This window comes from Pseudophryne corroboree, unplaced genomic scaffold, assembly GCF_028390025.1.
Source record: "Pseudophryne corroboree isolate aPseCor3 unplaced genomic scaffold, aPseCor3.hap2 scaffold_665, whole genome shotgun sequence".
NCBI lineage: Eukaryota > Metazoa > Chordata > Amphibia > Anura > Myobatrachidae > Pseudophryne > Pseudophryne corroboree.
The window spans coordinates 31487-55844 of NW_026970252.1; the positions used below are offsets into that span (position 1 = coordinate 31487).

Sequence of the window (24358 nt, forward strand, 5' to 3'; positions counted from 1 at the left end):
ATGGAAAACATCATAAAGACAAAAACATCACGAGGTGCTTTCCTTGTGGAGTATACAACACCTGCCAGTATATTCAACGGACAAAGAAGATTAAAGGCCGCTATGGAAAACAAAGAAAGATACATGCCTATATCAACTAAATCAGTTGGAGTAGTGTATTGTGGGAAAAAATACATAGGAATGACAAGCAGGCAATTAAGGATACGCATCATGGAGCATATTAGAAACATCAGGAATGTATCCATAGATCTCTGGGGAGAATCACAGGACCCCACGGTAGGATCAGGTAGGTGGGATTTAGGATCTCGCCAATATACCAAAGTGACTGTCACTGGGCTGATACTGAGGTGGGAGTGAAGCAAATTAGAGCAAGTAGGTGACACCGTGCTGCAGTGCAGGGGGCAGATCTGGGAGGAGCGTGTCCAATGTCAAATCTCAATTACTTTGTAAGAATTAAACTACCCAGTTCTTGTTGGGCTTCATGTAAAAGCAGCCTGTATTTACCCTGCATGCAATCACAAGTTTTATCCAGATGCAAAGTTATATGATGTGCAGAGCAGCTGTGTGTCTCATACACTGATATTATACTGTTTCCTCTCCAGTAATAACATCAGGCATTACACTTTATATTCTCTGATCTATTTAGGGGGAACAGCTGACTGATAAGAAGCCAGAAGATATAGAGGGAGAAGAAGAGATGTATGTGACTGATATGAAGGCAGAAGATATAGACGGAGAAGAAGAGACGTATGTAACTGATATGAAGGCAGAAGCTATAGAGGGAGAAGAAGAGACGTATGTGACTGATATGAAGGCAGAAGATACAGAGGGAGAAGAAGAGACGTATGTGACTGATATGAAGGCAGAAGATATAGAGGGAGAAGAAGAGACGTATGTGACTGATATGAAGGCAGAAGATATAGAGGGAGAAGAAGAGATGTATGTGACTGATATGAAGGCAGAAGATATAGAGGAAGAAGAAGAGACGTATGTGACTGATATGAAGGCAGAAGATACAGAGGGAGAAGAAGAGACGTATGTGAGGGGTGATCAGCAGTGTAAGGAGGAGGAAATCCCTACAGATATCGGCACAGGTGAGTAATAAACACTAATTACAGAAGTCACATATTATCCTTACTCAGTCACTACAGCAATCTCTTATCCTACACCGTCCTCTATCAGTACAGACTAATGAGGGAAATGTATCTGCCCAGTGAGGTAGCCAGGAGTCATCAGCCCCTATTATACTCCTGCTCTCCCCCTCACATCATGTCACTGTGTGTTACCAGCCCAGAGATCTGACCAGTCTCCTTCCCACACTCTCTGGTGTATCTCATACATCAGGAGCCATCAGCCCCTATTATGCTCCTGCTCTCCCCCTCACATCATGTACTGTGTATTACCAGCCCAGAGATCTGACCAGTCTCCTCCCCACACTCTCTGGTGTATCTCATACATCAGGAGCCATCAGTCCCTATTATACTCCTGCTCTCCCCCTCACATCATGTCACTGTGTGTTACCAGCCCAGAGATCTGACCAGTCTCCTCTCCACACTCTCTGGTGTATCTCATACATCAGTTGCCATCAGCCCCTATTATACTCCTGCTCTCCCCCTCACATCATGTCACTGTGTATTACCAGCCCAGAGATCTGACCAGTCTCCTCTCCACACTCTCTGGTGTATCTCATACATCAGGAACCATCAGCCCCTATTATACTCCTGCTCTCCCCCTCACATTATGTCACTGTGTTACCAGCCCAGAGATCTGACCAGTCTACTCCCCACACTCTCTGGTGTATCTCATACATCAGTTGCCATCAGCCCCTATTATACTCCTGCTCTCCCCCTCACATCATGTCACTGTGTGTTACCAGCCCAGAGATCTGACCAGTCTCTCCACACTCTCTGGTGTATCTCATACATCAGTTGCCATCAGCCCCTATTATACTCCTGCTCTCCCCCTCACATCATGTCACTGTGTGTTACCAGCCCAGAGATCTGACCAGTCTCTCCACACTCTCTGGTGTATCTCATACATCAGGAGCCATCAGCCCCTATTATACACCTGCTCTCCCCCTCACATCATGTCACTGTGTGTTACCAGCCCAGAGATCTGACCAGTCTCCTCCCCACACTCTCTGGTGTATCTCATACATCAGGAGCCATCAGCCCCTATTATACTCCTGCTCTCCCCCTCACATCATGTCACTGTATATTACCAGCCCAGAGATCTGACCAGTCTCCCCACACTATCTGGTGTATCTCATACATCAGGAGCAATCGGCCCCTATTATACTCCTGCTCTCCCCCTCACATCATGTCACTGTGTGTTACCAGCCCAGAGATCTGACCAGTCTCTCCACACTCTCTGGTGTATCTCATACATCAGGAGCAATCAGCCCCTATTATACTCCTGCTCTCCCCCTCACATCATGTCACTGTGTGTTACCAGCCCAGAGATCTGACCAGTCTCTCCACACTCTCTGGTGTATCTCATACATCATGAGCCATCAGCCCCTATTATACACCTGCTCTCCCCCTCACATCATGTCACTGTGTGTTACCAGCCCAGAGATCTGACCAGTCTCCTCCCCACACTCTCTGGTGTATCTCATACATCAGTGGCCATAAGCCCCTATTATACTCCTGCTCTCCCCCTCACATCATGTCACTGTGTGTTACCAGCCCAGAGATCTGACCAGTCTCCTCCCCACACTCTGGTGTATCTCATACATCAGGAGCCATCAGCCCCTATTATACTCCTGCTCTCCCATCACATCATGTCACTGTGTGTTACCAGCCCAGAGATCTGACCAGTCTCCTCTCCACACTCTCTGGTGTATCTCATACATCAGTTGCCATCAGCCCCTATTATACTCCTGCTCTCCCCTTCACATCATGTCACTGTGTGTTACCAGCCCAGAGATCTGACCAGTCTCTCCACACTCTCTGGTGTATCTCATACATCATGAGCCATCAGCCCCTATTATACACCTGCTCTCCCCCTCACATCATGTCACTGTGTGTTACCAGCCCAGAGATCTGACCAGTCTCCTCCCCACACTCTCTGGTGTATCTCATACATCAGTGGCCATAAGCCCCTATTATACTCCTGCTCTCCCCCTCACATCATGTCACTGTGTGTTACTAGCCCAGAGATCTGACCAGTCTCCTCCCCACACTCTGGTGTATCTCATACATCAGGAGCCATCAGCCCCTATTATACTCCTGCTCTCCCATCACATCATGTCACTGTGTGTTACCAGCCCAGAGATCTGACCAGTCTCCTCTCCACACTCTCTGGTGTATCTCATACATCAGTTGCCATCAGCCCCTATTATACTCCTGCTCTCCCCTTCACATCATGTCACTGTGTGTTACCAGCCCAGAGATCTGACCAGTCTCTCCACACTCTCTGGTGTATCTCATACATCATGAGCCATCAGCCCCTATTATACACCTGCTCTCCCCCTCACATCATGTCACTGTGTGTTACCAACCCAGAGATCTGACCAGTCTCCTCCCCACACTCTCTGGTGTATCTCATACATCAGTGGCCATAAGCCCCTATTATACTCCTGCTCTCCCCCTCACATCATGTCACTGTGTGTTACCAGCCCAGAGATCTGACCAGTCTCCTCCCCACACTCTGGTGTATCTCATACATCAGGAGCCATCAGCCCCTATTATACTCCTGCTCTCCCATCACATCATGTCACTGTGTGTTACCAGCCCAGAGATCTGACCAGTCTCCTCTCCACACTCTCTGGTGTATCTCATACATCAGTTGCCATCAGCCCCTATTATACTCCTGCTCTCCCCTTCACATCATGTCACTGTGTGTTACCAGCCCAGAGATCTGACCAGTCTCTCCACACTCTCTGGTGTATCTCATACATCATGAGCCATCAGCCCCTATTATACACCTGCTCTCCCCCTCACATCATGTCACTGTGTGTTACCAGCCCAGAGATCTGACCAGTCTCCTCCCCACACTCTCTGGTGTATCTCATACATCAGGAGCCATCAGCCCCTATTATACACCTGCTCTCCCCCTCACATCATGTCACTGTGTGTTACCAGCCCAGAGATCTGACAAGTCTCCTCCCCACACTCTCTGGTGTATCTCATACATCAGGAGCCATCAGCCCCTATTATACTCCTGCTCTCCCCCTCACATCATGTCACTGTATATTACCAGCCCAGAGATCTGACCAGTCTCCCCACACTATCTGGTGTATCTCATACATCAGTACTGGGGGCATCACTATAATGATCAAATAACTGGTCAGTGTGATGTGACCCCATGTGACATTACCCATTATCTTCCTCGAGTAGTGTTAGTGGAGTGACTGATTTTCAGCATGCTGTATCCTACACATCACAATACACACTTCACATAAACTGTATTTCTCTTATGTCCTAGATGATACTGGGAACCATTTAGTACCGTGGGGTATTGACGGTTCCACTAGGAGCTATGGGCACTTTATTTGATAGTGTGCGCTGGCTCCCTCTATGCCCCGTCTAACGGACTCAGTTTAGAAAATGTGCACGGAGGAGCCGGTCACGCTTATGGAAGCTCCTGAAGAGTTTTCTGCATTTATTTTGTTATTTTCAGGCAGGACTAGGTGGCACCAGGGTGCCTGCTTCATGGGACTTAGGGGGGATAATGGCCCAACCTCTTGAAGGATTAATGGTCCCGTTCCCCGCTGATAGGACACTGGCTTCTGAGGGAAATATTTGCAAGTCCCACCACAGCGAGTGTACATTCCCGCAGCACGCCGCCACCCCTATCAGAGCCAGAAGAGTGAACAGTGGGGAGTACTAATCCAGCGTCCTGGTTAGCGGGTCGCCGGCCATTATGGCGGCATGAGGGTATGAAGACCCATGGTTTCTAACCGGGGCAGACTTATGAGGGAGCGAACTGAGTCTCAGTAAACTGTACACAGTACCTACACTGGCAAACACAGACTTAAAATGGCTCTGACTCCATTTTAAGCACTAAATTACCTCAGCCAGTATATAAAAAAAGCGGGAAGACCGCTCGCCATTGCGGGGGCGGGGCTTCACTATGAGCGGATCCAGCAACTCACCAGCGCCATTTTCCCTCTGCATTGGACACAGACGCTGACTAGACAGGGACACACAGCTACACCGGAGAGACTCCAGATTACCTCAGCGATACCAGGGGGTCCCGCACGGCAGTGAAAATCTGCTAGCGAGTGACCAACTCAGAATGACCCCCTCAGTCCCCAAACCAGCATCTCAGACCACTACCATTTGTCTGCAAAAATGTACACTGGCCCATATCTTGCAGTCTGACTCTGATGATGATGGGTCAGAAATGGAGGAGGGTGAGGCGGGGATGCTGCTCTGTCACGGAATAGAGGCTCTTATAGAAGCTATCAGAGACGTTCTGCAAATTCCTGATAAGGTGACAGAGAAGTGTGAGGAATCTTATTTTAATGTTAAAAAGAAATCCTCAGTCACTTTTCCTGCGTCAAGGGAGCTGAATACCCTGTTTGAAGAAACGTGGGTTAACCATGATAGTAAATTTCAAATACCTATAAGGTTACTCTCATCCTTTGCTTTTCCTCCTGAGGATAGGAAAAAATGGGAAAATCCACCGATAGTGGATGCATCAGTCTCTAGGCTGTTACGTAAAATAATTTTTCCTGTTCCTGGTGCAGCCTCCCTAAAAGACACGGCTGATCGTAGAATTGAGACCACACTCAAATCCTTGTACACAGCTGCTGGGGTGGCCCAGAGACACACTATAGCAGCGGTGGCCAACCAGTGGCTCTTCAGCCACATGCGGCTCTTTCTTTATTCAAATGTGGCTCCCAACACTCAAAATAACATGATCACAACAGATCCGGAAACCGCTGCGCTCCAGCCAGACACGCAGCAGCACTACGGGCACTGAGAACTGAGGGAGCCAGATACATAAGTTAAGACACCCACAGACAAACAGAGGACACATAAGGGGCTGCAGCAATGGCATGAATTGTGGGGGCTGTAGTGACACATGAGGGTGGGCTGGAGTGACACAAGGGGGAGCTGGCTGGAGTGACACAGAAGGGTCCTGGCAGTAGTGACACATGGAAGAGCTGGCTGGAATGGCACAGGAGGCTGTTGGCAGGAGTGACTCATGGGGAGCTGGCTGGAGTGACATAAGAGGGTGGTAACAGGAGTGACACATGGGGAGCTGGCTGGAGTGACATAAGAGGGTGGTAACAGGAGTGACACATGGGGAGCTGTCTGGAGTGACACAGGAGGGTCCTGGCAGTAGTGACACATGGGGAGCTGGCTGGCGTAACACAGGAGGGTGCTTGTTGGAGTGACTCAAGGGGGAGCTGGCTGGAGTGACATTGTGGGGTGCTGGCAGTAGTGACACATAGGAGAGCTGGCTGGCATAACACAGGAGGGTGCTTGTAGGAGTGACTCATGGGGAGCTGGCTGGAGTGACATAGGAGGATGATAGCAGGAGTAACATGGGGAGCTGGCTAGAGTGATACATGGGGGAGCTGAAGTGTATTGTGTGAATCTGACCTTTTTAATAATTTTATGTGGAAGTGGCTTTTTTAATGTATTTTATATTGGATCTGGCTTTTTCAATGTATTTTATACCGGGGCGTGGTCTAGCAGGCACAAGGCCACACCCCATTTTTGCTCGCGCGCCTTCAGAGTGATGTCGGCTCTTTGATGTACCTAACTAGATTTTTTGGCTTTTTGTCTCTTACTGGTTGGCCACCCCTGCACTATAGCATGTGCTTGGATCACAAAAGCCATTGCTAAATGGTCAGGTAACCTAATTGAGGGGTTAGATTCCTTATCTAGGGGGGAGGTTGTTTTACTCTTGCAACATATACAGGACTCTGCGAACTTTATGGTGGAAGCCATAAAAGAAATAGGTTTGCTTAATGCATGCACCACTGCTATGGCAGTGTCAGCTACGCCAGTGGACTGCTGATGCGGATTCCAGGAAAGGCGTGGAAGGCCTACCATTTACAGGTGAGGCCTTATTTGGAGATGAACTGGATAAATGGATCTCCAAAGCTGCTGCGGATAAGCCCACATATCTTCCTTCCACAGCTCCCCAGTCAGGAAGGCCTACTCAGCTTCCAATTTGCAGTCCTTTCGGACAGCCAAGTTTAAGGGAAAAACCAGAGGTTCTTCTAAAGCCATCAGAGGCGCTAGAGGTGAACCACGAAAAATAGCAACTGCAGGTTCACAGGAACAGAACTCACATTCTGCTTCAGCATGACGATGGACCGCGATGCCTGGAAGACCAGCAAGTGGGAGCCAGACATACATTTTTCAGTCACATCTGGACAACATCATGCCAGGATCCCTGGGTCATAGGATTTATCTCCCAGGGCTACAGACTGGAGTTTCAGGAGCTCCCACCTTACAGATTCTTCAAATCAGGCTTACCAGTTTCTCAGGAAGCAAGTATAACTTTACAGGACGCCATTCAGAAATTGGTACAGACTCAGGTCATTGTTCCAGTTCCACCTCATTTGCAAAACAAGGGATATTATTCCAACCTGTTTGTAGTACCGAAACCGGACGGTTTGGTAAGGCCGATTTTGAACCTCAAGTCATTGAACCAGTACTTACGGGTGATCAATTCAAGATGGAGTCTCTGAGAGCGGTGATCTCAGGTCTGGAGGAGGGGGAATTCCTAGTGTCTCTGGATATCAAGGATACGTACCTTCATATTCCAATCTGTCCGCCCCTCAGGATTATCTATGGTTTGCACTGCAGGACTGTCACTTCCAGTTCCAGGCCCTGCCATTTGGTTTCTCCACGGCACCGAGGGTGTTCACCAAGGTGATGGCAGAGATGTTTCTATTACGTCCTTGAGGATGTTGGGGACACCAAAAGAACCAAGGGATATAGATGGATCCACAGGAGAAATGGGCACTTTAAGACTTAAGACAAAGGGGCATGGCCTGGCTGCTCCCTCTATATCCCTCCCCAGACTCAGTTTTAGAAATGTGCCCGGAGAGTACACATGCACTTGGGTGAGCTCTTAGAGTTTCTCTGAAAAGACCTAATGTTAGGATTTTTATTTTGGGGAGATCTGCTGGCTACAGACTCCCTGCTTCGTGGGCAAGAGGGGAGAGCAGTCTAGACCCACTTCTAATGAGTTTCAGGGCTCTCCTGCTGCTGACAGCTCCTGAGGGGAGAAGAACGCCGGGCGCTCCTGGATGCTCCCTCCCACAGCCTGCCGCCCCCCCTCTTCTAGCCAGAAGTCAGAAGACAGGTGAGTATGTGAGGAAAAGACATCGATTTGCTCAGTGCGCGCCAGGCTCCCGGACAGTACACACCGCTGGGTGCAGGGTGCTGGGGGGGGACTGGGGGGGGGGGGGGGGGGAGCAATTTGGACCTAAAATAAGGCTGGCATGTATAGACCCAGTGCCCAGGCACTGTATATAACCCCCGCCAGGATAAATAATGAATGAAATAGCGGGACCGAAGCGCGCCATTACAGGGGGCGGAGCTTCGTCCCACAGCTCACTTGGTGCCATTTCCTCCTCCAAGCAGCACCGCTGGTCCTTCCTCAAAGCAGCAAGTACCAGGGGATTTATTGCAAAACGGGGGGGGGGCATAGTTATTATTATTATAATATAATATAGCGCTGCAGCTCTGTGACACTTCAGGGTTTTGTCAGACCTGCACAATTTGGCGCTGGGGTGTGAGCTGGCTATCTCCCTTTGTGTTCCTGACAGGCGCTGTGTGTTTGTGGGATGTCTTTCTAGAGGACGACATGTCTGAGGCAGAGTTCTCCTCACCAGGGGATAACTTATTGGGGACACCTCCCGTGTTGTGGGTCCCTTTGTCGGCACAGCCGACTGCTGACTGGATTTCTACGTTGAATGCTTTGAAGGCAAATGTCACACTTTTAAGTCAACAATTTTCTTAGTCTGAATCCAAGATCCAGGTATGGCAGAGATCTATGGAGGATGCCATATTGCACCAGGACCCTATGGGTTCTCTCAAATGTAATATTGACCAGTTAGCTGACACCGACACGGACTCTGAAACCGATGTCGACTATGCAGATTCTAGGTTAGATCCTAAATTGGCAAAGAGTGTTCAGTATATGATTGTGGCAGTTAAAGATGTTTTGCACATTACTGAGGACCCTTTTACACCTGAAACCAGGGTCCTCATTTATGGGGAGAAGAAACGCTCGGTAACGTTTCCCCTCTGTTTTGAACTGAATTCTCTATGTGAGGGCATATGGAAAACCCCTGATAAGAAATTATTGATCCCTAAAAGAATTCCTGTGGCGTACCCTTTTCCCGCTGCTGATAGGGAAAAATGGGCGACGCCCCCCACGGTTGACAAAGCCCTGGCGCGCTTGTCTAAACAGGTGGCCCTCCCTGCGGCTCAGTCAACGACCCTTAAGGAGCCGGCTGACCGTAAGCAGGAGGCTACTTTGAAAGCTATTTTTGCTACCACGGGGACGCAACTCAGACCTCTGCGTCTGCGTGGGTGAGTAGCGCTATTGAAAAGTGGGCAGACGGGTTGCCTTCGGGTTTGGATACTCTTGATAAGGATACTATCCATATGATGCTGGGTTATATCAGAGATGCAGCTGCGTACTTGAAAGAGGCTGCTAGAGACGCTACCCTGCTGGGTGCTAAGGCAAATGCTATGTCAAATGCAGCTAGGCGAGCGCTCTGGACTCACCAGTGGAATGCTGACACAGATTCCAAGAAAAATATGGAGTCTCTCCCCTTTAAAGGTGGCGAACTCTTTGGTGACGGTCTTACTGATTTAGTGTCGGCAGCTACCGCGGGTAAGTCGACATATTTACCCTTTGTTCCTGCGCAACAAAAGAAACCGCACCATTATAACATGCAGTCCTTTCGGCCCAACAAATATAAAAAAGGCAGAGGAAATTATTTTCTTTCCCACAGAGGCAGAGGAAGAGGGAAGAGGGCACCCGTCTCCTCGGGTTCCCAGGAGCAGAAGTCCTCCCCGGCTTCTGCAAAATCCACAGCATGACACCGGGTCTTCTGTACAGGAGACCACTCCGGTGGGGGCACGTCTGAAGCTGTTCAGTCAGGTTTGGGTTCACTCAGACCTAGACCCTTGGGTGTTAAAAATTGTGTCCCAAGGGTACAAACTGGAGTTTCAAGACGCCCCCCCTCGACGTTTTTTCAATTCAACCTTACCAGCCTCGCACCCAGACAGGGATCTGGTCTGTGGGGCGATACAAAAGTTATGTCAAAATCAGGTTGTAGTACCGGTTCCCCTGGAACAGCAAGGGGAGGGCTTTTATTCCAGCCTGTTTGTAGTACCAAAACCGGACGGTTCGGTGAGACCGATCCTCAACCTGAAATCTCTCAATTTCTTCCTAAGGAAATTCAAATTCAAAATGGAGTCCCTCAGAGCAGTGATCTCCAGTCTAGAGGAGGGGGAGTTCATGGTCTCATTATACATAAAGGATGCATACCTTCCTGGCCCCATCTATCCCCCTCATCAAAGTTCCCTGAGATTTGCTGTTCAGGATACTCGCTACCAATTTCAAACGTTGCCCTTTGGCCTGTCCACGGCTCCGAGGATTTTCACCAAGGTAATGGTGGAAATGATGGTTCTCCTCCGCAAGCAAGGAGTTACAGTTATCCCGTACTTGGACGATCTCCTGATAAAGGCGAGGTCCAAGGACAAATTGATACAGGACATTGCACTGTCCCTGTCCATTCTGCAATGACACGGCTGGCTTTTAAACTTGCCGAAGTCACAGTTAATCCCGACAACACGGTTGGCGTTTTTGGGCATGATTCTGGACACGGTCCAGCAGAGAGTGTTTCTCCCTTTGGAGAAGGCTCTGGAACTTCAGAGTTTGGTAAAACTCATACTGAAACCAAAAACAGTCTCCATTCATCAATGCATTTGATTGCTGGGGAAAGTGGTTGCAGCATACGAGGCCCTCCAGTTCGGAAGGTTCCATGCCAGGGTGTTTCAGTGGGACCTGTTGGACAAGTGGTCGGGGTCCCACCTTCATATGCACAGGAGAATAGTTCTATCTCCCAACACCAGAATCTCACTCCTGTGGTGGCTCCACAGCTCTCACCTCTTAGCGGGATGCAGGTTCGGGATCCAGGACTGGATCCTAGTGACCACGGATGCAAGTCTCCGAGGTTGGGGGGCAGTCACTCATGGGGTGACCTTCCAAGGAAGATGGTCAGGTCCAGAAACTCATCTTCACATAAACGTTCTGGAACTGAGAGCCATTTACAACGGCCTTCTATAAGCAGATCATCTTCTACTAAACCTGCCAATCCTGATCCAGTCGGACAATGTCACGGCAGTAGCATACACAAACCGCCAAGGCGGCACAAAAAGCAGAGCAGCAATGGCGGAATCCATAAAGATTCTTCGCTGGGCGGAGAAGCATGTAAGCCCTCTGTCAGCAATGTTCATTCCAGGAGTGGACAACTGGGAAGCAGACTTCATCAGCAGACACGACCTACATCCAGGAGAGTGGAGTCTCCACCAGGATGTCTTCACACTGGTGACAAGTCTCTGGGGGGTTCCCCATATAGACATGATGGCTTCTCACATCATAATTTTCTTGTTGAAGTATTGTTCCAGGTCCAGGGTCCCTCAGGTGGCGGCAGTGGACGCACTGACGACACATTGGGTGTTTCAGTCGGTATACATATGTCACCACTGGGGGTTTAGGCTGACGGGAGGAAGCCTCAGTTGTAGGGGGTGAAATGAAATTAAACTTAGATGGTTTAATCAGACCCCTGGACATGTAAGTGTGGAAGGAAACCCAAAGGTGTGACCATGACAACCAGATTAAAAGTCAAATGAAAGTTTATTAAACAGACTCCGTATAATCACAACAGCGTTCACAGTCAGTATTAGCAGTGGCAGATAATACAGTCCCTGGATCACTAAACCATAAAAGGTATAACAGGGCACTGGTAGGTTGCAGAACGGATGGTATAGTCCTTTGGTAGAATAACCTTACCAGGCCAGGCTGTAGTAGTGGAGACAACCGAGGAACATGCCAGTAGGTGTATGAGATGATGCTGGTAACTGGAATGCACTGTAGGAGTCACTGGACGGAACCAGCCAGATGGTGGAAACACAGAGTTAAAACTAAAAGATGCTAGGGAGCGTGGAAACAGATGAAATGAAGAGTGGTTACCGGTGGTAGTGGATACTGCTGGTAAGTAGAAATCCGCTGGGAGAACACCGGCACTTTAAGGAAGCTGAATTCTGTTGAAAGCAGGTTGCTGGAAACTGATGGGTTAATAGCTGAAAGCTTGGAAGCTGGAAGCAAATGGAGTAATAGCTGGAAGCTTGGAAGCTGGATCAATCGCAGAGGATTGCAGAGTCAGGCTGCACCGCAGGATGGAAAGCAGGTGCGGGTCTCTTTGTGGATGCTGGAGACAGGAACTGAAACCTGGAGAAACAAGCCACAGGAGAGAGAGACTGGAACAAGGTATGACATTCAAAGCACTGACGTCTATCTGGCCCAGACACAGGATACTTATACCTGCTGCTATGCAGGCATTGGCTGGGCAATTATGCAGATTCCAGAGATGGTGGATTGGAGGAATTGGAGCATGTGATCAAATCCAACATGGCTGCACCCATGCTGGAACCTGGAGGGAAAACCTGGTTTGGAATGACATGTGCAAACATAGTGATAAAGGCGGCGCCGGCCACGGAGGGCAGGAGACGCCATATGACAATTACATGCTGAGACACATGGAGGACAGCGGAGACTGCGAAAGGCATGATAAATCACTCTGAGAACCCACAGCAATAATACAGGAGTGGCGGCGGAGGCCGCGGAGGACGGGAGACGCCATGTTGGATTCAAACATGGCGCCGCTGTGGTAGTGTCTCAGAATTACAGGAGGGATGTGCAGAGTGTTGACACAGATGAGATCCGGACTTGGAACGCTGGGCCAGTCTCAGAAGACACCTAAACGGCAGGTAATGGCGTCCAGATACCCGGATCGTGACAACATATTCCCTCCGCTTCCTCTCATTCCAGGGGTTCTGAGAATTTTGAGAAGAACAAAGGTTCCAGCGCTCCTTGTAGTTCCAGACTGGCCAAGGAGAATTTGGTACCCAGATCTTCAGACATTACTGATAGAAGATCCCTGGCCTCTTCCTCTTCGCGAGGACCTGCTACGACAGGGGCCGTTCGTCTATCAAGACTTACAGCGGCTATTTTTGATGGCATGGCGGGTGAACGCCAGATTTTACCCCGAAAGGATATTCCCAATGAAGTCATCCCTACCCTTATCCTTGCTAGGAAGGGTTTGACGTCGAAACACTATCACCGTATCTGGAGGAAATATATTTCCTGGTGCGAGTCCAAGAAAGCTCCAGTGGAGAAATTTGACCTTGGACGTTTTCTCCATTTTCTACAGAATGGAGTGGATGTGGGCCTTAAATTAGGCTCCATAAAGGTGCAGATTTCTGCGTTGTCAATTTTCTTTCATGAACAATTGGCCTCACTTCCTGAGGTGCAGACCTTTGTAAAAGGGATCCTGCACATCCAACCTCCCTTTGTGCCCCTGTGGCACCTTGGGACCTTAATGTGGTTTTAGCATTCCTTAAATCACATTGGTTTGAACCTTTACGTAAAGTGGAGTTGAAATTTCTCACGTGGAAGGTTGTCATATTGTTAGCTTTAGCATCTGCAAGGCGGATGTCTGAGTTGGCGGCCTTGTCTCACAAGAGCCCTTATTTGATTTTTCATGAAGATAGAGCAGAATTGAGGACTAGACAACAATTTCTGCCAAAGGTGGTTTCTTCCTTTCATAGAAATCAGCCTATTGTGGTACCAGTGGCTACTGGTGCTTTGGCTGAGGAAAAGGCTCTGGATGTGGTCAGAGCTTTGAAAATGTATGTCGCCAGAACGGCTCCACTTAGGAAAACAGAGTCTCTGTTTGTCCTCTATGCTCCCACTAAGATTGGGTGTCCTGCTTCCAAGCAGACCATCGCCCGCTGGATATGTCAAACGATTCAGCAGGCTCATTCCATGGCAGGCCTGCCGTTACCGAAATTGGTTAAGGCCCATTCCACTAGGAAGGTGGGCTCGTCCTGGGTGGCTGCCCGGGGTGTCTCGGCATTGCAACTTTGCCGAACTGCTACTTGGTCGGGGTCAAACACGTTTGCTAAGTTTTACAAGTTTGATACCTTGGCCGATGAAGACCTGAAATTTGGTCAATCGGTGCTGCAGAGTCATCCGCACTCTCCCGCCCGTTATAGAGCTTTGGTATGATCCCTTGGTTCTTTTGGTGTCCCCAACATTCTCAAGGACGTAATAGAAAACAGGATTTTAATACCTACCGGTAAATCATTTTCTGTAAGTCCGTAGAGGATGTTGGGCTCCCGTCCCAGTGTGTACTGTATCTGCAGTTTAGTTCTGGTTACACACAGGTTGTGTTATGGTTTCTTCAGCTTGTTGCTGAATTTTGTTCATGTCCGTTGACGTGTTCAGTTGAATACCATGTTATTCGGCATGTTTATGGCGTGAGCTGGTAATAGGCTCACCTTGTTATTAATTCCTTTCCTCGAAATGTCCGTCTCTCCCGCCACAGTTCCAAACTGTGTCTGGGGAGGGATATAGAGGGAGGAGCCAGGTCACGCCCCTTTGAAAGTCTTAAAGTGTCCATGTCTCCTGCGGCTCCGTCTATATCCCTTTGTTCTTTTGGTGTCCCCAACATCCTCTACGGACTTATAGAAAAGGATTTACCGGTAGGTATTAAAATCCTGTTTTCTCCTCCGCAAACAGGGAGTGAGCATTATTCCGTACCTGGATGATCTTCTGATAAAGGTGTCGTCCAGAGAGAGGTTGTTGGACAGCATTGCCCTCTCAACCAGATTACTCCGGGATCATGGGTGGATTCTGAACCTTCCGAAATCTCACCTAGAGCCAACACTGAGGCTTCCATTCCTGGGGATGATACTGGACACAGTCGCAGAAGGTGTTCCTTCTGTTGGAAAAGGCATTGGTAATCCAGTCGATGGTTGGGGATGTCCTGAAGCCAACCTGGATATCGGTGCATCTATGCATTCGTCTTCTGGGAAAACTGGGAAAAATACTTCAGTACAGAAGATTTCACGCAAGACCTTTCCAGCTTGATCTGTTGGACAAGTGGTCTGGATCGCATCTTCACATGCACCAGAGGATTAGTCTGTCGCAAAGAGCCAGGATTTCTCTTCTACTGTATAGTGGCTTCAGACTTCTCACCTAATCGAGGGTCGTCGGTTCGGGATTCAGAATTTGATTCTGCTAGTCACAGACGCAAGCCTCAGAGGTTGAGGAGCAGTCACCTAGGGGGTGCAATTTCAGCGAAGATGGTCAAGTCAGAAAGTTGTCCTTCCAATCAACATTCTGTAACTCAGGGATATATACAACACTTTTCTGCAAGGCTCATATCTTTTTCAAGATCAGGCCATTCGGGTCAGGTCAGACAATGTGACGGTGGTAACGTACATATACCAACAAGGCGGAAGAAAAAGCAGAGCAGCAATGTCAGAGGTGACCAGCATTCTCCTCTGGGCAGAAAAACACGCTGTGGCGTTGTCAGTGGTCTTCATTCCGGGAGTAGACAACTGGGAAGCAGACTTCCTCAGCAGACACAACCTGCACCCGGGGGAGTGGGGACCACACCCGGAGGTGTTCACGTACTTCATACGTCGGTGGGAATATCCACAGATCGACATGATGGCCTCTCGTCTCAAGAAGCTCAAGCAGTGTTGTTCCAGGTCGAGAGACCCACAGGCAGTGGTGGTGGATACTCTGGTGACTCCATGGATCTATCAGATGGTGTATGTGTTTCCTCCACTTCCTCTGATCCCAAGAATTCTCAAAATAATAAAAAGGGAAAAGGTTCAGACAATCCTCATTTCTCTGGACTGGCCAAGAAGGGCCTGGTACGCGGACCTTCTGGAGATGCTATTAAAAGGTCCGTGGCCTCTACCGCTTTGCGAGGATCCCCTGCAACAGGGCCCGTTTGTCTTTCAAGACTTACCGCAGCTACGTTTGACGTTGGAAGTTGAATGGCTAATTCTAGCCCAGAAGGGGATGCCGTACAAGGTCATCCCGACTATGATCCAAGTCAGAAAGGGGGTAACGTCTAAACATTACCACCATATTTGGAAGAAATACATCTCTTGGTGTGAGAACAGGAAATTTTCTGTGGTGGAATTTCATCTGGGACATTTACTGCTTTTTCTACAGTCAGGTGTGGATGTGGGCCTATGTCTAGGCTCCATAAAAGTCCAGATTTCAGCCGTATCCATTTTCTTTTAGAAACAATTGGCTTCTCTCCCTGAGGTCTAGACATTCTTGAAAGGTGTTCTGCCTCCCACGGCACCTTGGAATCTCAATTTAGTGCTGTAGTTCCTCCATTCGGACTGGTTTGAACCGTTACTGAAGGTTGATGTAAAATATCTTACGTGGAAGACCGTCACACAACAGGCCTTGGCTTCAGCAAGACGTGTGTCAGAGCTGGGGGCGTTGTCTCACAAGAGCCCCTATTTAATTGTCCAAGAAGACAGAGCTGAACTCAAAACTCACCAGCAATTTCTTCCAAAAGTGGTGTCTCCTTTTCACATCAACCAACCTATTGTGGTTGCGGTTGTTACCGAAACCTCTGCTACTTCAAAGTCTTTGGATATTGTGAGGGCTTTGAAGGTGTATGTAATGCGAACGGGTCATCACAGAATTTCGGACTTGCTGTTTGTTCTTTATGATCCCATTAAAATTGGGTGTCCTGCTTCAAAGCAGTCCATTGCATGCTGGATCAGGTTCACTATCTAGCATGCTTATTCCACGGCAGGATTACCGGTTCCAAGATCTGTACAGGCCCACTCTACTAGGTCAGTGGGTTCTTCTTGGGCAGCTGCCTGGGGTGTCTCGGCTTTACAGCTCTGCCAAGCAGCTACTTGGTGAGGTTCGAACACGTTTGCTAAGTTCTACAAGTTCGATACTTTGGACTCTAAGGACCTTAAGTTTGGTCATTCAGTTCTGCAGGAACCTCAGCACTCTCCCACCCGATTTGGGAGCTTTGGTCCTTCCCCATGGTAAAATGGTTCCCAGTATCCTTTAGGACGTAAGAGAAAATAGGATTTTAATTACCTACCGGTAAATCCTTTTCTCGTGGTCCGTAGAGGATACTGGGCACCCGCCCAGTGCTTCGTACTTCCTGCACTGTTATTTCGTTAAGTATTGTTGATTTATTCAGCCATTGCTGTTCCTCTTTTACAGTTTGGTTAGCATGGCTTTCCTCTTGTTCGTGTGTGCTGGTTCTGAATCTCACCACTGTCCTTTTGTATCCTTCTCTCAAAGTATGTCTCTCCTCGGGCACAGTTTCCTAGACTGAGTCTGGTAGGAGGGGCATAGAGTGAGGAGCCAGCCCATACTATCAAATTCTTAAAGTGCCCATGGCTCCTAGTGGACCCATCTATACTCATGGTACTAAATGGTTCCCAGTATCCTCTACAGATTACGAGAAAAGGATTTACCAGTAGGTAATTAAAATCCTATTTTTCTTTCTCACACAGAGCTATAACCACACTCCCGTCATTATACAATGGCTGCCTCCAGGCTCTGTTCTTGGAGGCTCCGTACTAATGCTCTTTATCTGCTGATCTGTCTCTGTATCCTGCTCTAACCTTCTGATGTCTTCCTATTTCTGATGTTGCCTGTCTGTGTCCTGCGCCATTCCCCTACCCTGTCCTGCTGCCTCCCCGCTCTGTGCTCTGCGCCATTCCCCTACCCTGTCCTGCTGTCTCCCTGCTCTGTGCCCTGTACTATTCCTCTACCCTGTCCTGCTGCCTCCCACGCTCTATGCCCTGCACCATTCCCCTGTCCTGCCTCCCCCGCTCTGTGCCCTGCACCATTCCCCTACCCTGTCCTTCCTCACCGCTCTGTGCCCTGCACCATTCCCCTACCGTGTCCTGCTGCCTCCCCCGCTCTGTGCCCTGCACCATTCCCCTACCCTGTCCTGCTGTCTCCCTGCTCTGTGCCCTGTACTATTCCTCTACCCTGTCCTGCTGCCTCCCCGCTCTGTGCCCTGCACCATTCCCCTACCCTGTCCTGCTGCCTCACCGCTCTGTGCCCTGCACCATTCCCCTACCCTGTCCTGCTGTCTCCCCCGCTCTGTGCCCTGCACCATTCCCCTACCCTGTCCTGCTGCCTCCCCGCTCTGTGCCCTGCACCATTCCCCTACCCTGTCCTGCTGCCTCCCCGCTCTGTGCCCTGCACCATTCCCCTACCCTGTCCTGCTGTCTCCCCCGCTCTGTGCCCTGCACCATTCCCCTACCCTGTCCTGCTGTCTCCCCAGCTCTGTGCCCTGCACCATTCCCCTACCCTGTCCTGCTGCCTCCCCCGCTCTGTGCCCTGCACTATTTCCCTACTCTGTCCTGCTGCCTCCCCTGCTCTCTGCCCTGCACCATTCCCCTATCCTGTCCTGCTGCCTTCCCCGCTTTGTGCCCAGCACACATATACTGTATTTCTACAGCATGGTACACTGGGATTCCACAGGGAATAGATTGGGGTGTAGAGTTTGATCTTGATCCGAGGCACCACAGCCTAAAGCTTTGACTGTTCCCAGGATGCACTGCACCATCTCCTCTATAACCCCGCCTCCACGCACTGGAGCTGTTTTTAAGTTGGTGCCTGCAGTGCATCCCAGCTACTACACATCCCAGCAGGTCCTAACAAAGTTTTAACTTTCCCAAATAGAAATGCAGTAGCAGAGCATCATGAGACTTGAAGTTTCACAACAGCTGGAGAGCCGCAGGTTGGCCATGCCTGCTATATGGTATCCCAGGACATACAGAATGCTTATCTCCACATACCTATTGCCATTTCGCATCTGCAATATCTGCGGTTTGCTATTGGCAACTTACATTACCAATTCCAGGCTCTGCCATTTGGACTGACCACGGCTCCTCGGATCTTCACCAAGGTAATGGCCGTGATGACGGCCCATGTCCGTCGTCAGGGAATCAGAATCCTGTCGTATCTGGACGAATTGCTGATCCGGGCAAACTCCCAAGATGTTCTTCTCAGTCATCTGGAACTGATGGTACAATTCCTACAAGCCCACGGGTGGCTCATCAACTGGAAAAAGTTCTCACTGGTCCCTGCTCGGAGCATGGTGCACCTGGGGTCACTGCTGGACACACACAGTCAAAGATTGTTTCTGTCTCCAGAGAAAGTCCTGAAACTTAAGGACAGGATCAGATACTTCCTCTCTCGCCCAGGAGTGTCGATACACTCGGCGATTGCAAGTACTAGGCCTCATGGTGTTGGCTTTCTACATGGTGGAATACACTCAATTTCATTCCCGCCCTCTGCAAACGTTAATCCTCTCCAAGTGGGTTGGCCGGCCTCAGTAGATCAGGTCTCAAATGATTTCCTTGACTCCGGATGTCTGTCTGTCACTGAACTGGTGGCTACAGGACCAGCAGTTGATCATGGGTCATCCCTTCTGGATCTCCAACTGACAGCGTGGCTCTTGAAGCTTCACTCCTGACGGTCAGAAGATTCTCTGAGGCGGTTGTCCAAACTATGCTAAGGGCCCACAAACCTGCTTCTGCACGGATTTATTATAGAGTCTGGAATTCTTACTTCACCTGGTGTGCTGCTAAGAATTACGATGCTTACAAGTTTAGTACTTCCAGACTTCTGGCGTTTTGCAACAAGGCCTGGATTTAGGACTTCGTCTGGCGTCCCTTAAGGTTCACATATCTGCCTTGTCAGTGTGGTATCAGAGAAAAATTGTGTCTATACCTGATGTTCATACATTCACTCAGAGTGTATTACAGATTCAGCCTCCCTATGTCCCTCCTGTGGCTCCATAGGATCTGTCTGTTGTCCTGAACGCCCTTCAAGAGTCTCCATTTGAACCTCTTGAGACAGTGACCTTAAATGGCTCACCGCCAAGGTCCTGTTTTTACTGGCTATTGCCTCTGCTAGAAGGGTATTGGACTTAGGAGCGTTGTCCTGTCGTCCACCCTTTCTGATATTTAATCGTGACCAGGCAGTTTTTAGAACTCGCCCAGGTTATTTGCCTAAGGTGGTGTCTTCTTTTCACCTTAACCAAGAGATTGTGGTTCTGGCTTCAACTCTTCTGGATTGTCCTCCAAAGAAAGGTCTTTGGATGTGGTGCGGGCTCTCCGTATCTACATGGATAGGACTACCTCTATCAGGAGGTCAGATACCTTGTTTGTACTTTTTGGTTTTCTCAAACGTGGCTGGCCTGCAAATAAGCAAACCTTGGCCAGATGGATTAGAATGGTGATTGCACAAGCCTATGCACAGACTGGACTCCCAGCTCCTGCTGATATCAAAGCCCTTTCTACTCGGCGTTGGACCTTCTTGGGCGGCCCACCCTGGTGCGTCCGCTGAACAGTTGTGCAAGGTGGCTCCGTGGTCCTCAGTGAACACGTTCATTCGATTTTATGCCTTTGATACTTCCGCCTCCCAGGATGCTTCCTTTGGACGCCGGGTTCTTGTGCCTGCTACAGTGCGTCCACTCCCATGAGGAACTGCTTTGACATACCCAATGCATTCCCTGTGGAATCCCAGTGTACTCTGCTGCAGAAAAGGAGATTTATGGTAGACTTACCATGGTTAAATCTCTTTCTGCGTTGTACACTGGATTCCACAGGGTGCCTACCCTGACGCACTTAACTTCTTTGGGTTTGTAGGGCATTAACCGTTAGAACCACATTCTCACGACAGGAGAAGGGACTATGTGAATAACATCTACCGTCTCTTTTACCTGCTACTGCATTGGACTGGTTAACGAAACTGAGCTCCAGTGCTTGGAGGCGGGATTATGGAGAAGGTGGGGCAGTGCATCCTGGGAATAGTAAAAGCTTTAGCCTGTTGGTGCCTCGGATCAAGATCCAACTCTACAGCCCAATGTATTCCCTGTGGAACCCAGTGTACCTCGCAGAAAGAGATTTAACCATGGTAAGTCTACCATAAATCTCCTTATATAACCACTTGGAGCACTTTGTGTAGTGTGGATGCAGTTGTTGGTAATTAGCACACAAGTGTCCCATGTTTATGTGTGAGGAGGTCTGGATGGATATTGTGGTTCAGCAACGTCACTGGCTGATGAGGCTTCCTGCTCTGTGATGCTGGCTAGGGAATGTTACCCAGCAAAGTCTGCATTATGGGGGGATATCCATTGGTGATGTGCTATCTGCATGTCCCTGTGGCCGGGGCTATGACATGTGCTGATAATGTGGTTGTGATATTGTAAGCCAGTGTTGTATCTGATCCGTGAGTGTATTTATTTGTTGTTTGTGCATTTGTAATGTGGTCAAAGGTTGTTTTTTTTAATGGATGCGCTACTTTTGTGTAAAAAAAAAACCCGGGATGATAGCGCGATTAATAACTAATTAATAACTGATGGTCTTCAATTAGAGCCCTTTTTTTTCCAGGAGAAAATGTTGCCTTATCGGGCGATCACCCATGGGTTCAGGGTTAATCCTATGTGTTGTCAAGGCTCTGTGGGCTATATCTTTGATTATGTGTAGCATAATCCCAGATAAGCGCTGTGTATTTGACTACGCGATTCCCCCGGGGGATTATTTAAGCGGTAAAGTACCACAGGTAATTGAATAGCCCCTAAAGTTTGCAGGTTTAAATGAATCCGCTAAACCTCTTTGTTAGTAATAGTAAGATAGCGGCGTAGTGGTTAGCATTGCTGTCTCACAGCACTGAAGTCATGAGTTCAATTCCTGAACTGTGTGGAGTTTGTTTGTGTTTGCACAATTACTCCAAAAATCATACTGGTAGGTTAATTGGCTTCTGATAACAAATTGACCCTAGTGTGTGCGTGTGGTAGGGAATATAGAGTGTAAGCTCCCCTGGTAGGCCTGATGTGAATGTCTAAATATTCTCTGTACAGTGTAATATGTAGGCGCTATATAAAGATCTGTGAATAATAATAATAATACAGCTATTTTATCTCCAGTAGATGGAGGCACAAGCCGGAATGCCTTGGAGGGAGATCTCATCTTGTCTGCAGATACTAAAACAGAAGATAACATCACACCAGATTCTCCAGGAGACAGCGCTGTTATGCTAAATATACATCCAGTACCTCACAGCGCAGATATATCATCCAATCCCTCTAATCGTGAGGACTGTTCTCCTGATACCTCAGCTTTTGTAACACATAGTGCAGCTCATACACCTGATAATATATTTCCCTGTTCCGAGTGTGGAAAATGTTTTACACTTAAATCATATCTTGTTACACATCAGAGAAGTCACACAGGTGAGAAGCCATTTTCATGCTCTGAGTGTGGAAGATGTTATACACGGAAATCACATCTTGTTAGACATCAGAGAAGTCACACAGGTGAGAAGCCATTTTCATGCTCTGAGTGTGGGAAATGTTTTACACTTAAATCATATCTTGTTACACATCAGAGAAGTCACACAGGTGAAAAGCCATTTACATGCTCTGACTGTGGGAAATGTTTTAGATGGAAATCACGTCTTGTTACACATCAGAGAAGTCACACAGGTGAGAAGCCATTTCCATGCTCTGAGTGTGGGAAATGTTTTACACTTAAATCATATCTTGTTACACATCAGAGAAGTCACACAGGTGAAACGCCATTTACATGCTCTGAGTGTGGGAAATGTTTTACACTTAAATCATATCTTGTTACACATCAGAGAAGTCACACAGGTGAAAAGCCATTTACATGCTCTGAGTGTGGGAAATGTTTTACACAGAAATTAAAGCTGGTTAGCCATCAGAGCTGTCACACAGGTGAGAAGCCATTTCCATGCTCTGACTGTGGGAAATGTTTTACACTTAAATCATATCTTGTTAAACATCAGAGAAGTCACACAGGTGAGAAGCCATTTCCATGCTCTGAGTGTGAGAAATGTTTCACACACAAATCAGTTCTTGTTACACATCAGAGAAGTCACACAGGTGAGAAGCCATTTCCATGCTCTGAGTGTGGGAAATGTTTTACACATAAATCAAATCTTGTTACACATCAGAGAAGTCACACAGGTGAAAAGCCATTTACATGCTCTGAGTGTGGGAAATGTTTTACACAGAAATCACTTCTTGTTAAACATCAGAGAAGTCACACAGGTGAGAAGCCATTTCCATGCTCTGACTGTGGGAAATGTTTTACACAGAAATCACATCTTGTTGCACATCAGAGAAGTCACACAGGTGAAAAGCCATTTCCATGCTCTGAGTGTGGAAAATGTTTTACACGTAAATCACGTCTTGTTACGCATCAGACTTCACACAGGAGAAGCATTACTATGAGTTGATACAAAACAGGGTTGAAGCAACACTCCTGTCACACACTATTTTAACACGTTATATTATCCTTCCACAGATAATTGGAATGTGTGTCATTAATATAAGATGACTAGATCACTCCAGCAAAACTTTTAGTAATTTCTCCTATATATTTTTCTGTATAATATTTCCTATATATGTAATTTAGTCTAGATGTTGCCAGCACTCTCCACAGTAATACCAGACCACATAGCTGTTATGTATGGGTTACATTGTATGGATTTCAGTCACAGATAAACGATAAAACACATTATCATCTTGTAAAAACATTTTATTCTGGAAACGTATGGGTAGAATCCAGCAATTGCTGTTCTGGAATGGTGGAGAAATGGTGAAGCACGAACCACAAAGTATTTCCTGGAGGTTAGAAAAAAAAAACTATTTACCTTCTTTTCACTTTGCAATTTATTGAAACCTAATTATTTTGTCAAAAAGCTAGCTAATTATATTTTCTGGGGGTAAAAATATTGTGTGGGTCTCTACATCAGCACCTAATGAGCTGGCTAATTAGCTTCTATAAAACTATTCCCCTCTGATCCCTCCTAACTCAGTGCTGAAGGGGCAGGTATCTCCCCTGTTCTCCATAGATGTCCAGGTTGGGTATGTGTGTCAGTGCTGAAGGAGCAGGTATCTCCCCTCTTCTCCATAGATGCCCAGGTTGGGTATGTGTGTCAGTGCGGTGTCTCTCCTTACTGGTTACAGGCTCTCTAAAGAGCAGATACTGGTGGCTGAGAAGACGATGTTTTCACACAGTTCTGGACAGATTCAGGGGTTTCAGAAGCAGGGGGAAGGCGGGAGGCACTGCGGTAACATCCCCAGTGCATCTTAGTCCTCTTTATCACCCTAACAAAAGCGTAATTGGTACGGGCAGACATGGTCAATGTCTACCCTAGTATAGAGGGTAACACACTAAGATAGGTCATCTGACCAGCTGGAACAACACTGCCAAAACCGCATTAACCTACAGCCAACCACACTGGATAT

At 48.1% G+C, this 24358-nt stretch overlaps 1 protein-coding gene across 1 annotated transcript; it reads left to right on the forward strand.

Moving 5' to 3' along the window:
- On the forward strand, nucleotides 1-23627 carry LOC135037054 (oocyte zinc finger protein XlCOF22-like). Its single transcript, XM_063954502.1, has 3 exons — nucleotides 1-276; nucleotides 647-1094; nucleotides 22013-23627. Exons 1-3 carry the CDS (start codon nucleotides 1-3, stop codon nucleotides 23341-23343), a joined length of 2055 nt encoding a protein of 684 aa, XP_063810572.1. The 3' UTR covers nucleotides 23344-23627.
- Nucleotides 23628-24358: the final 731 nt, after the last annotated feature.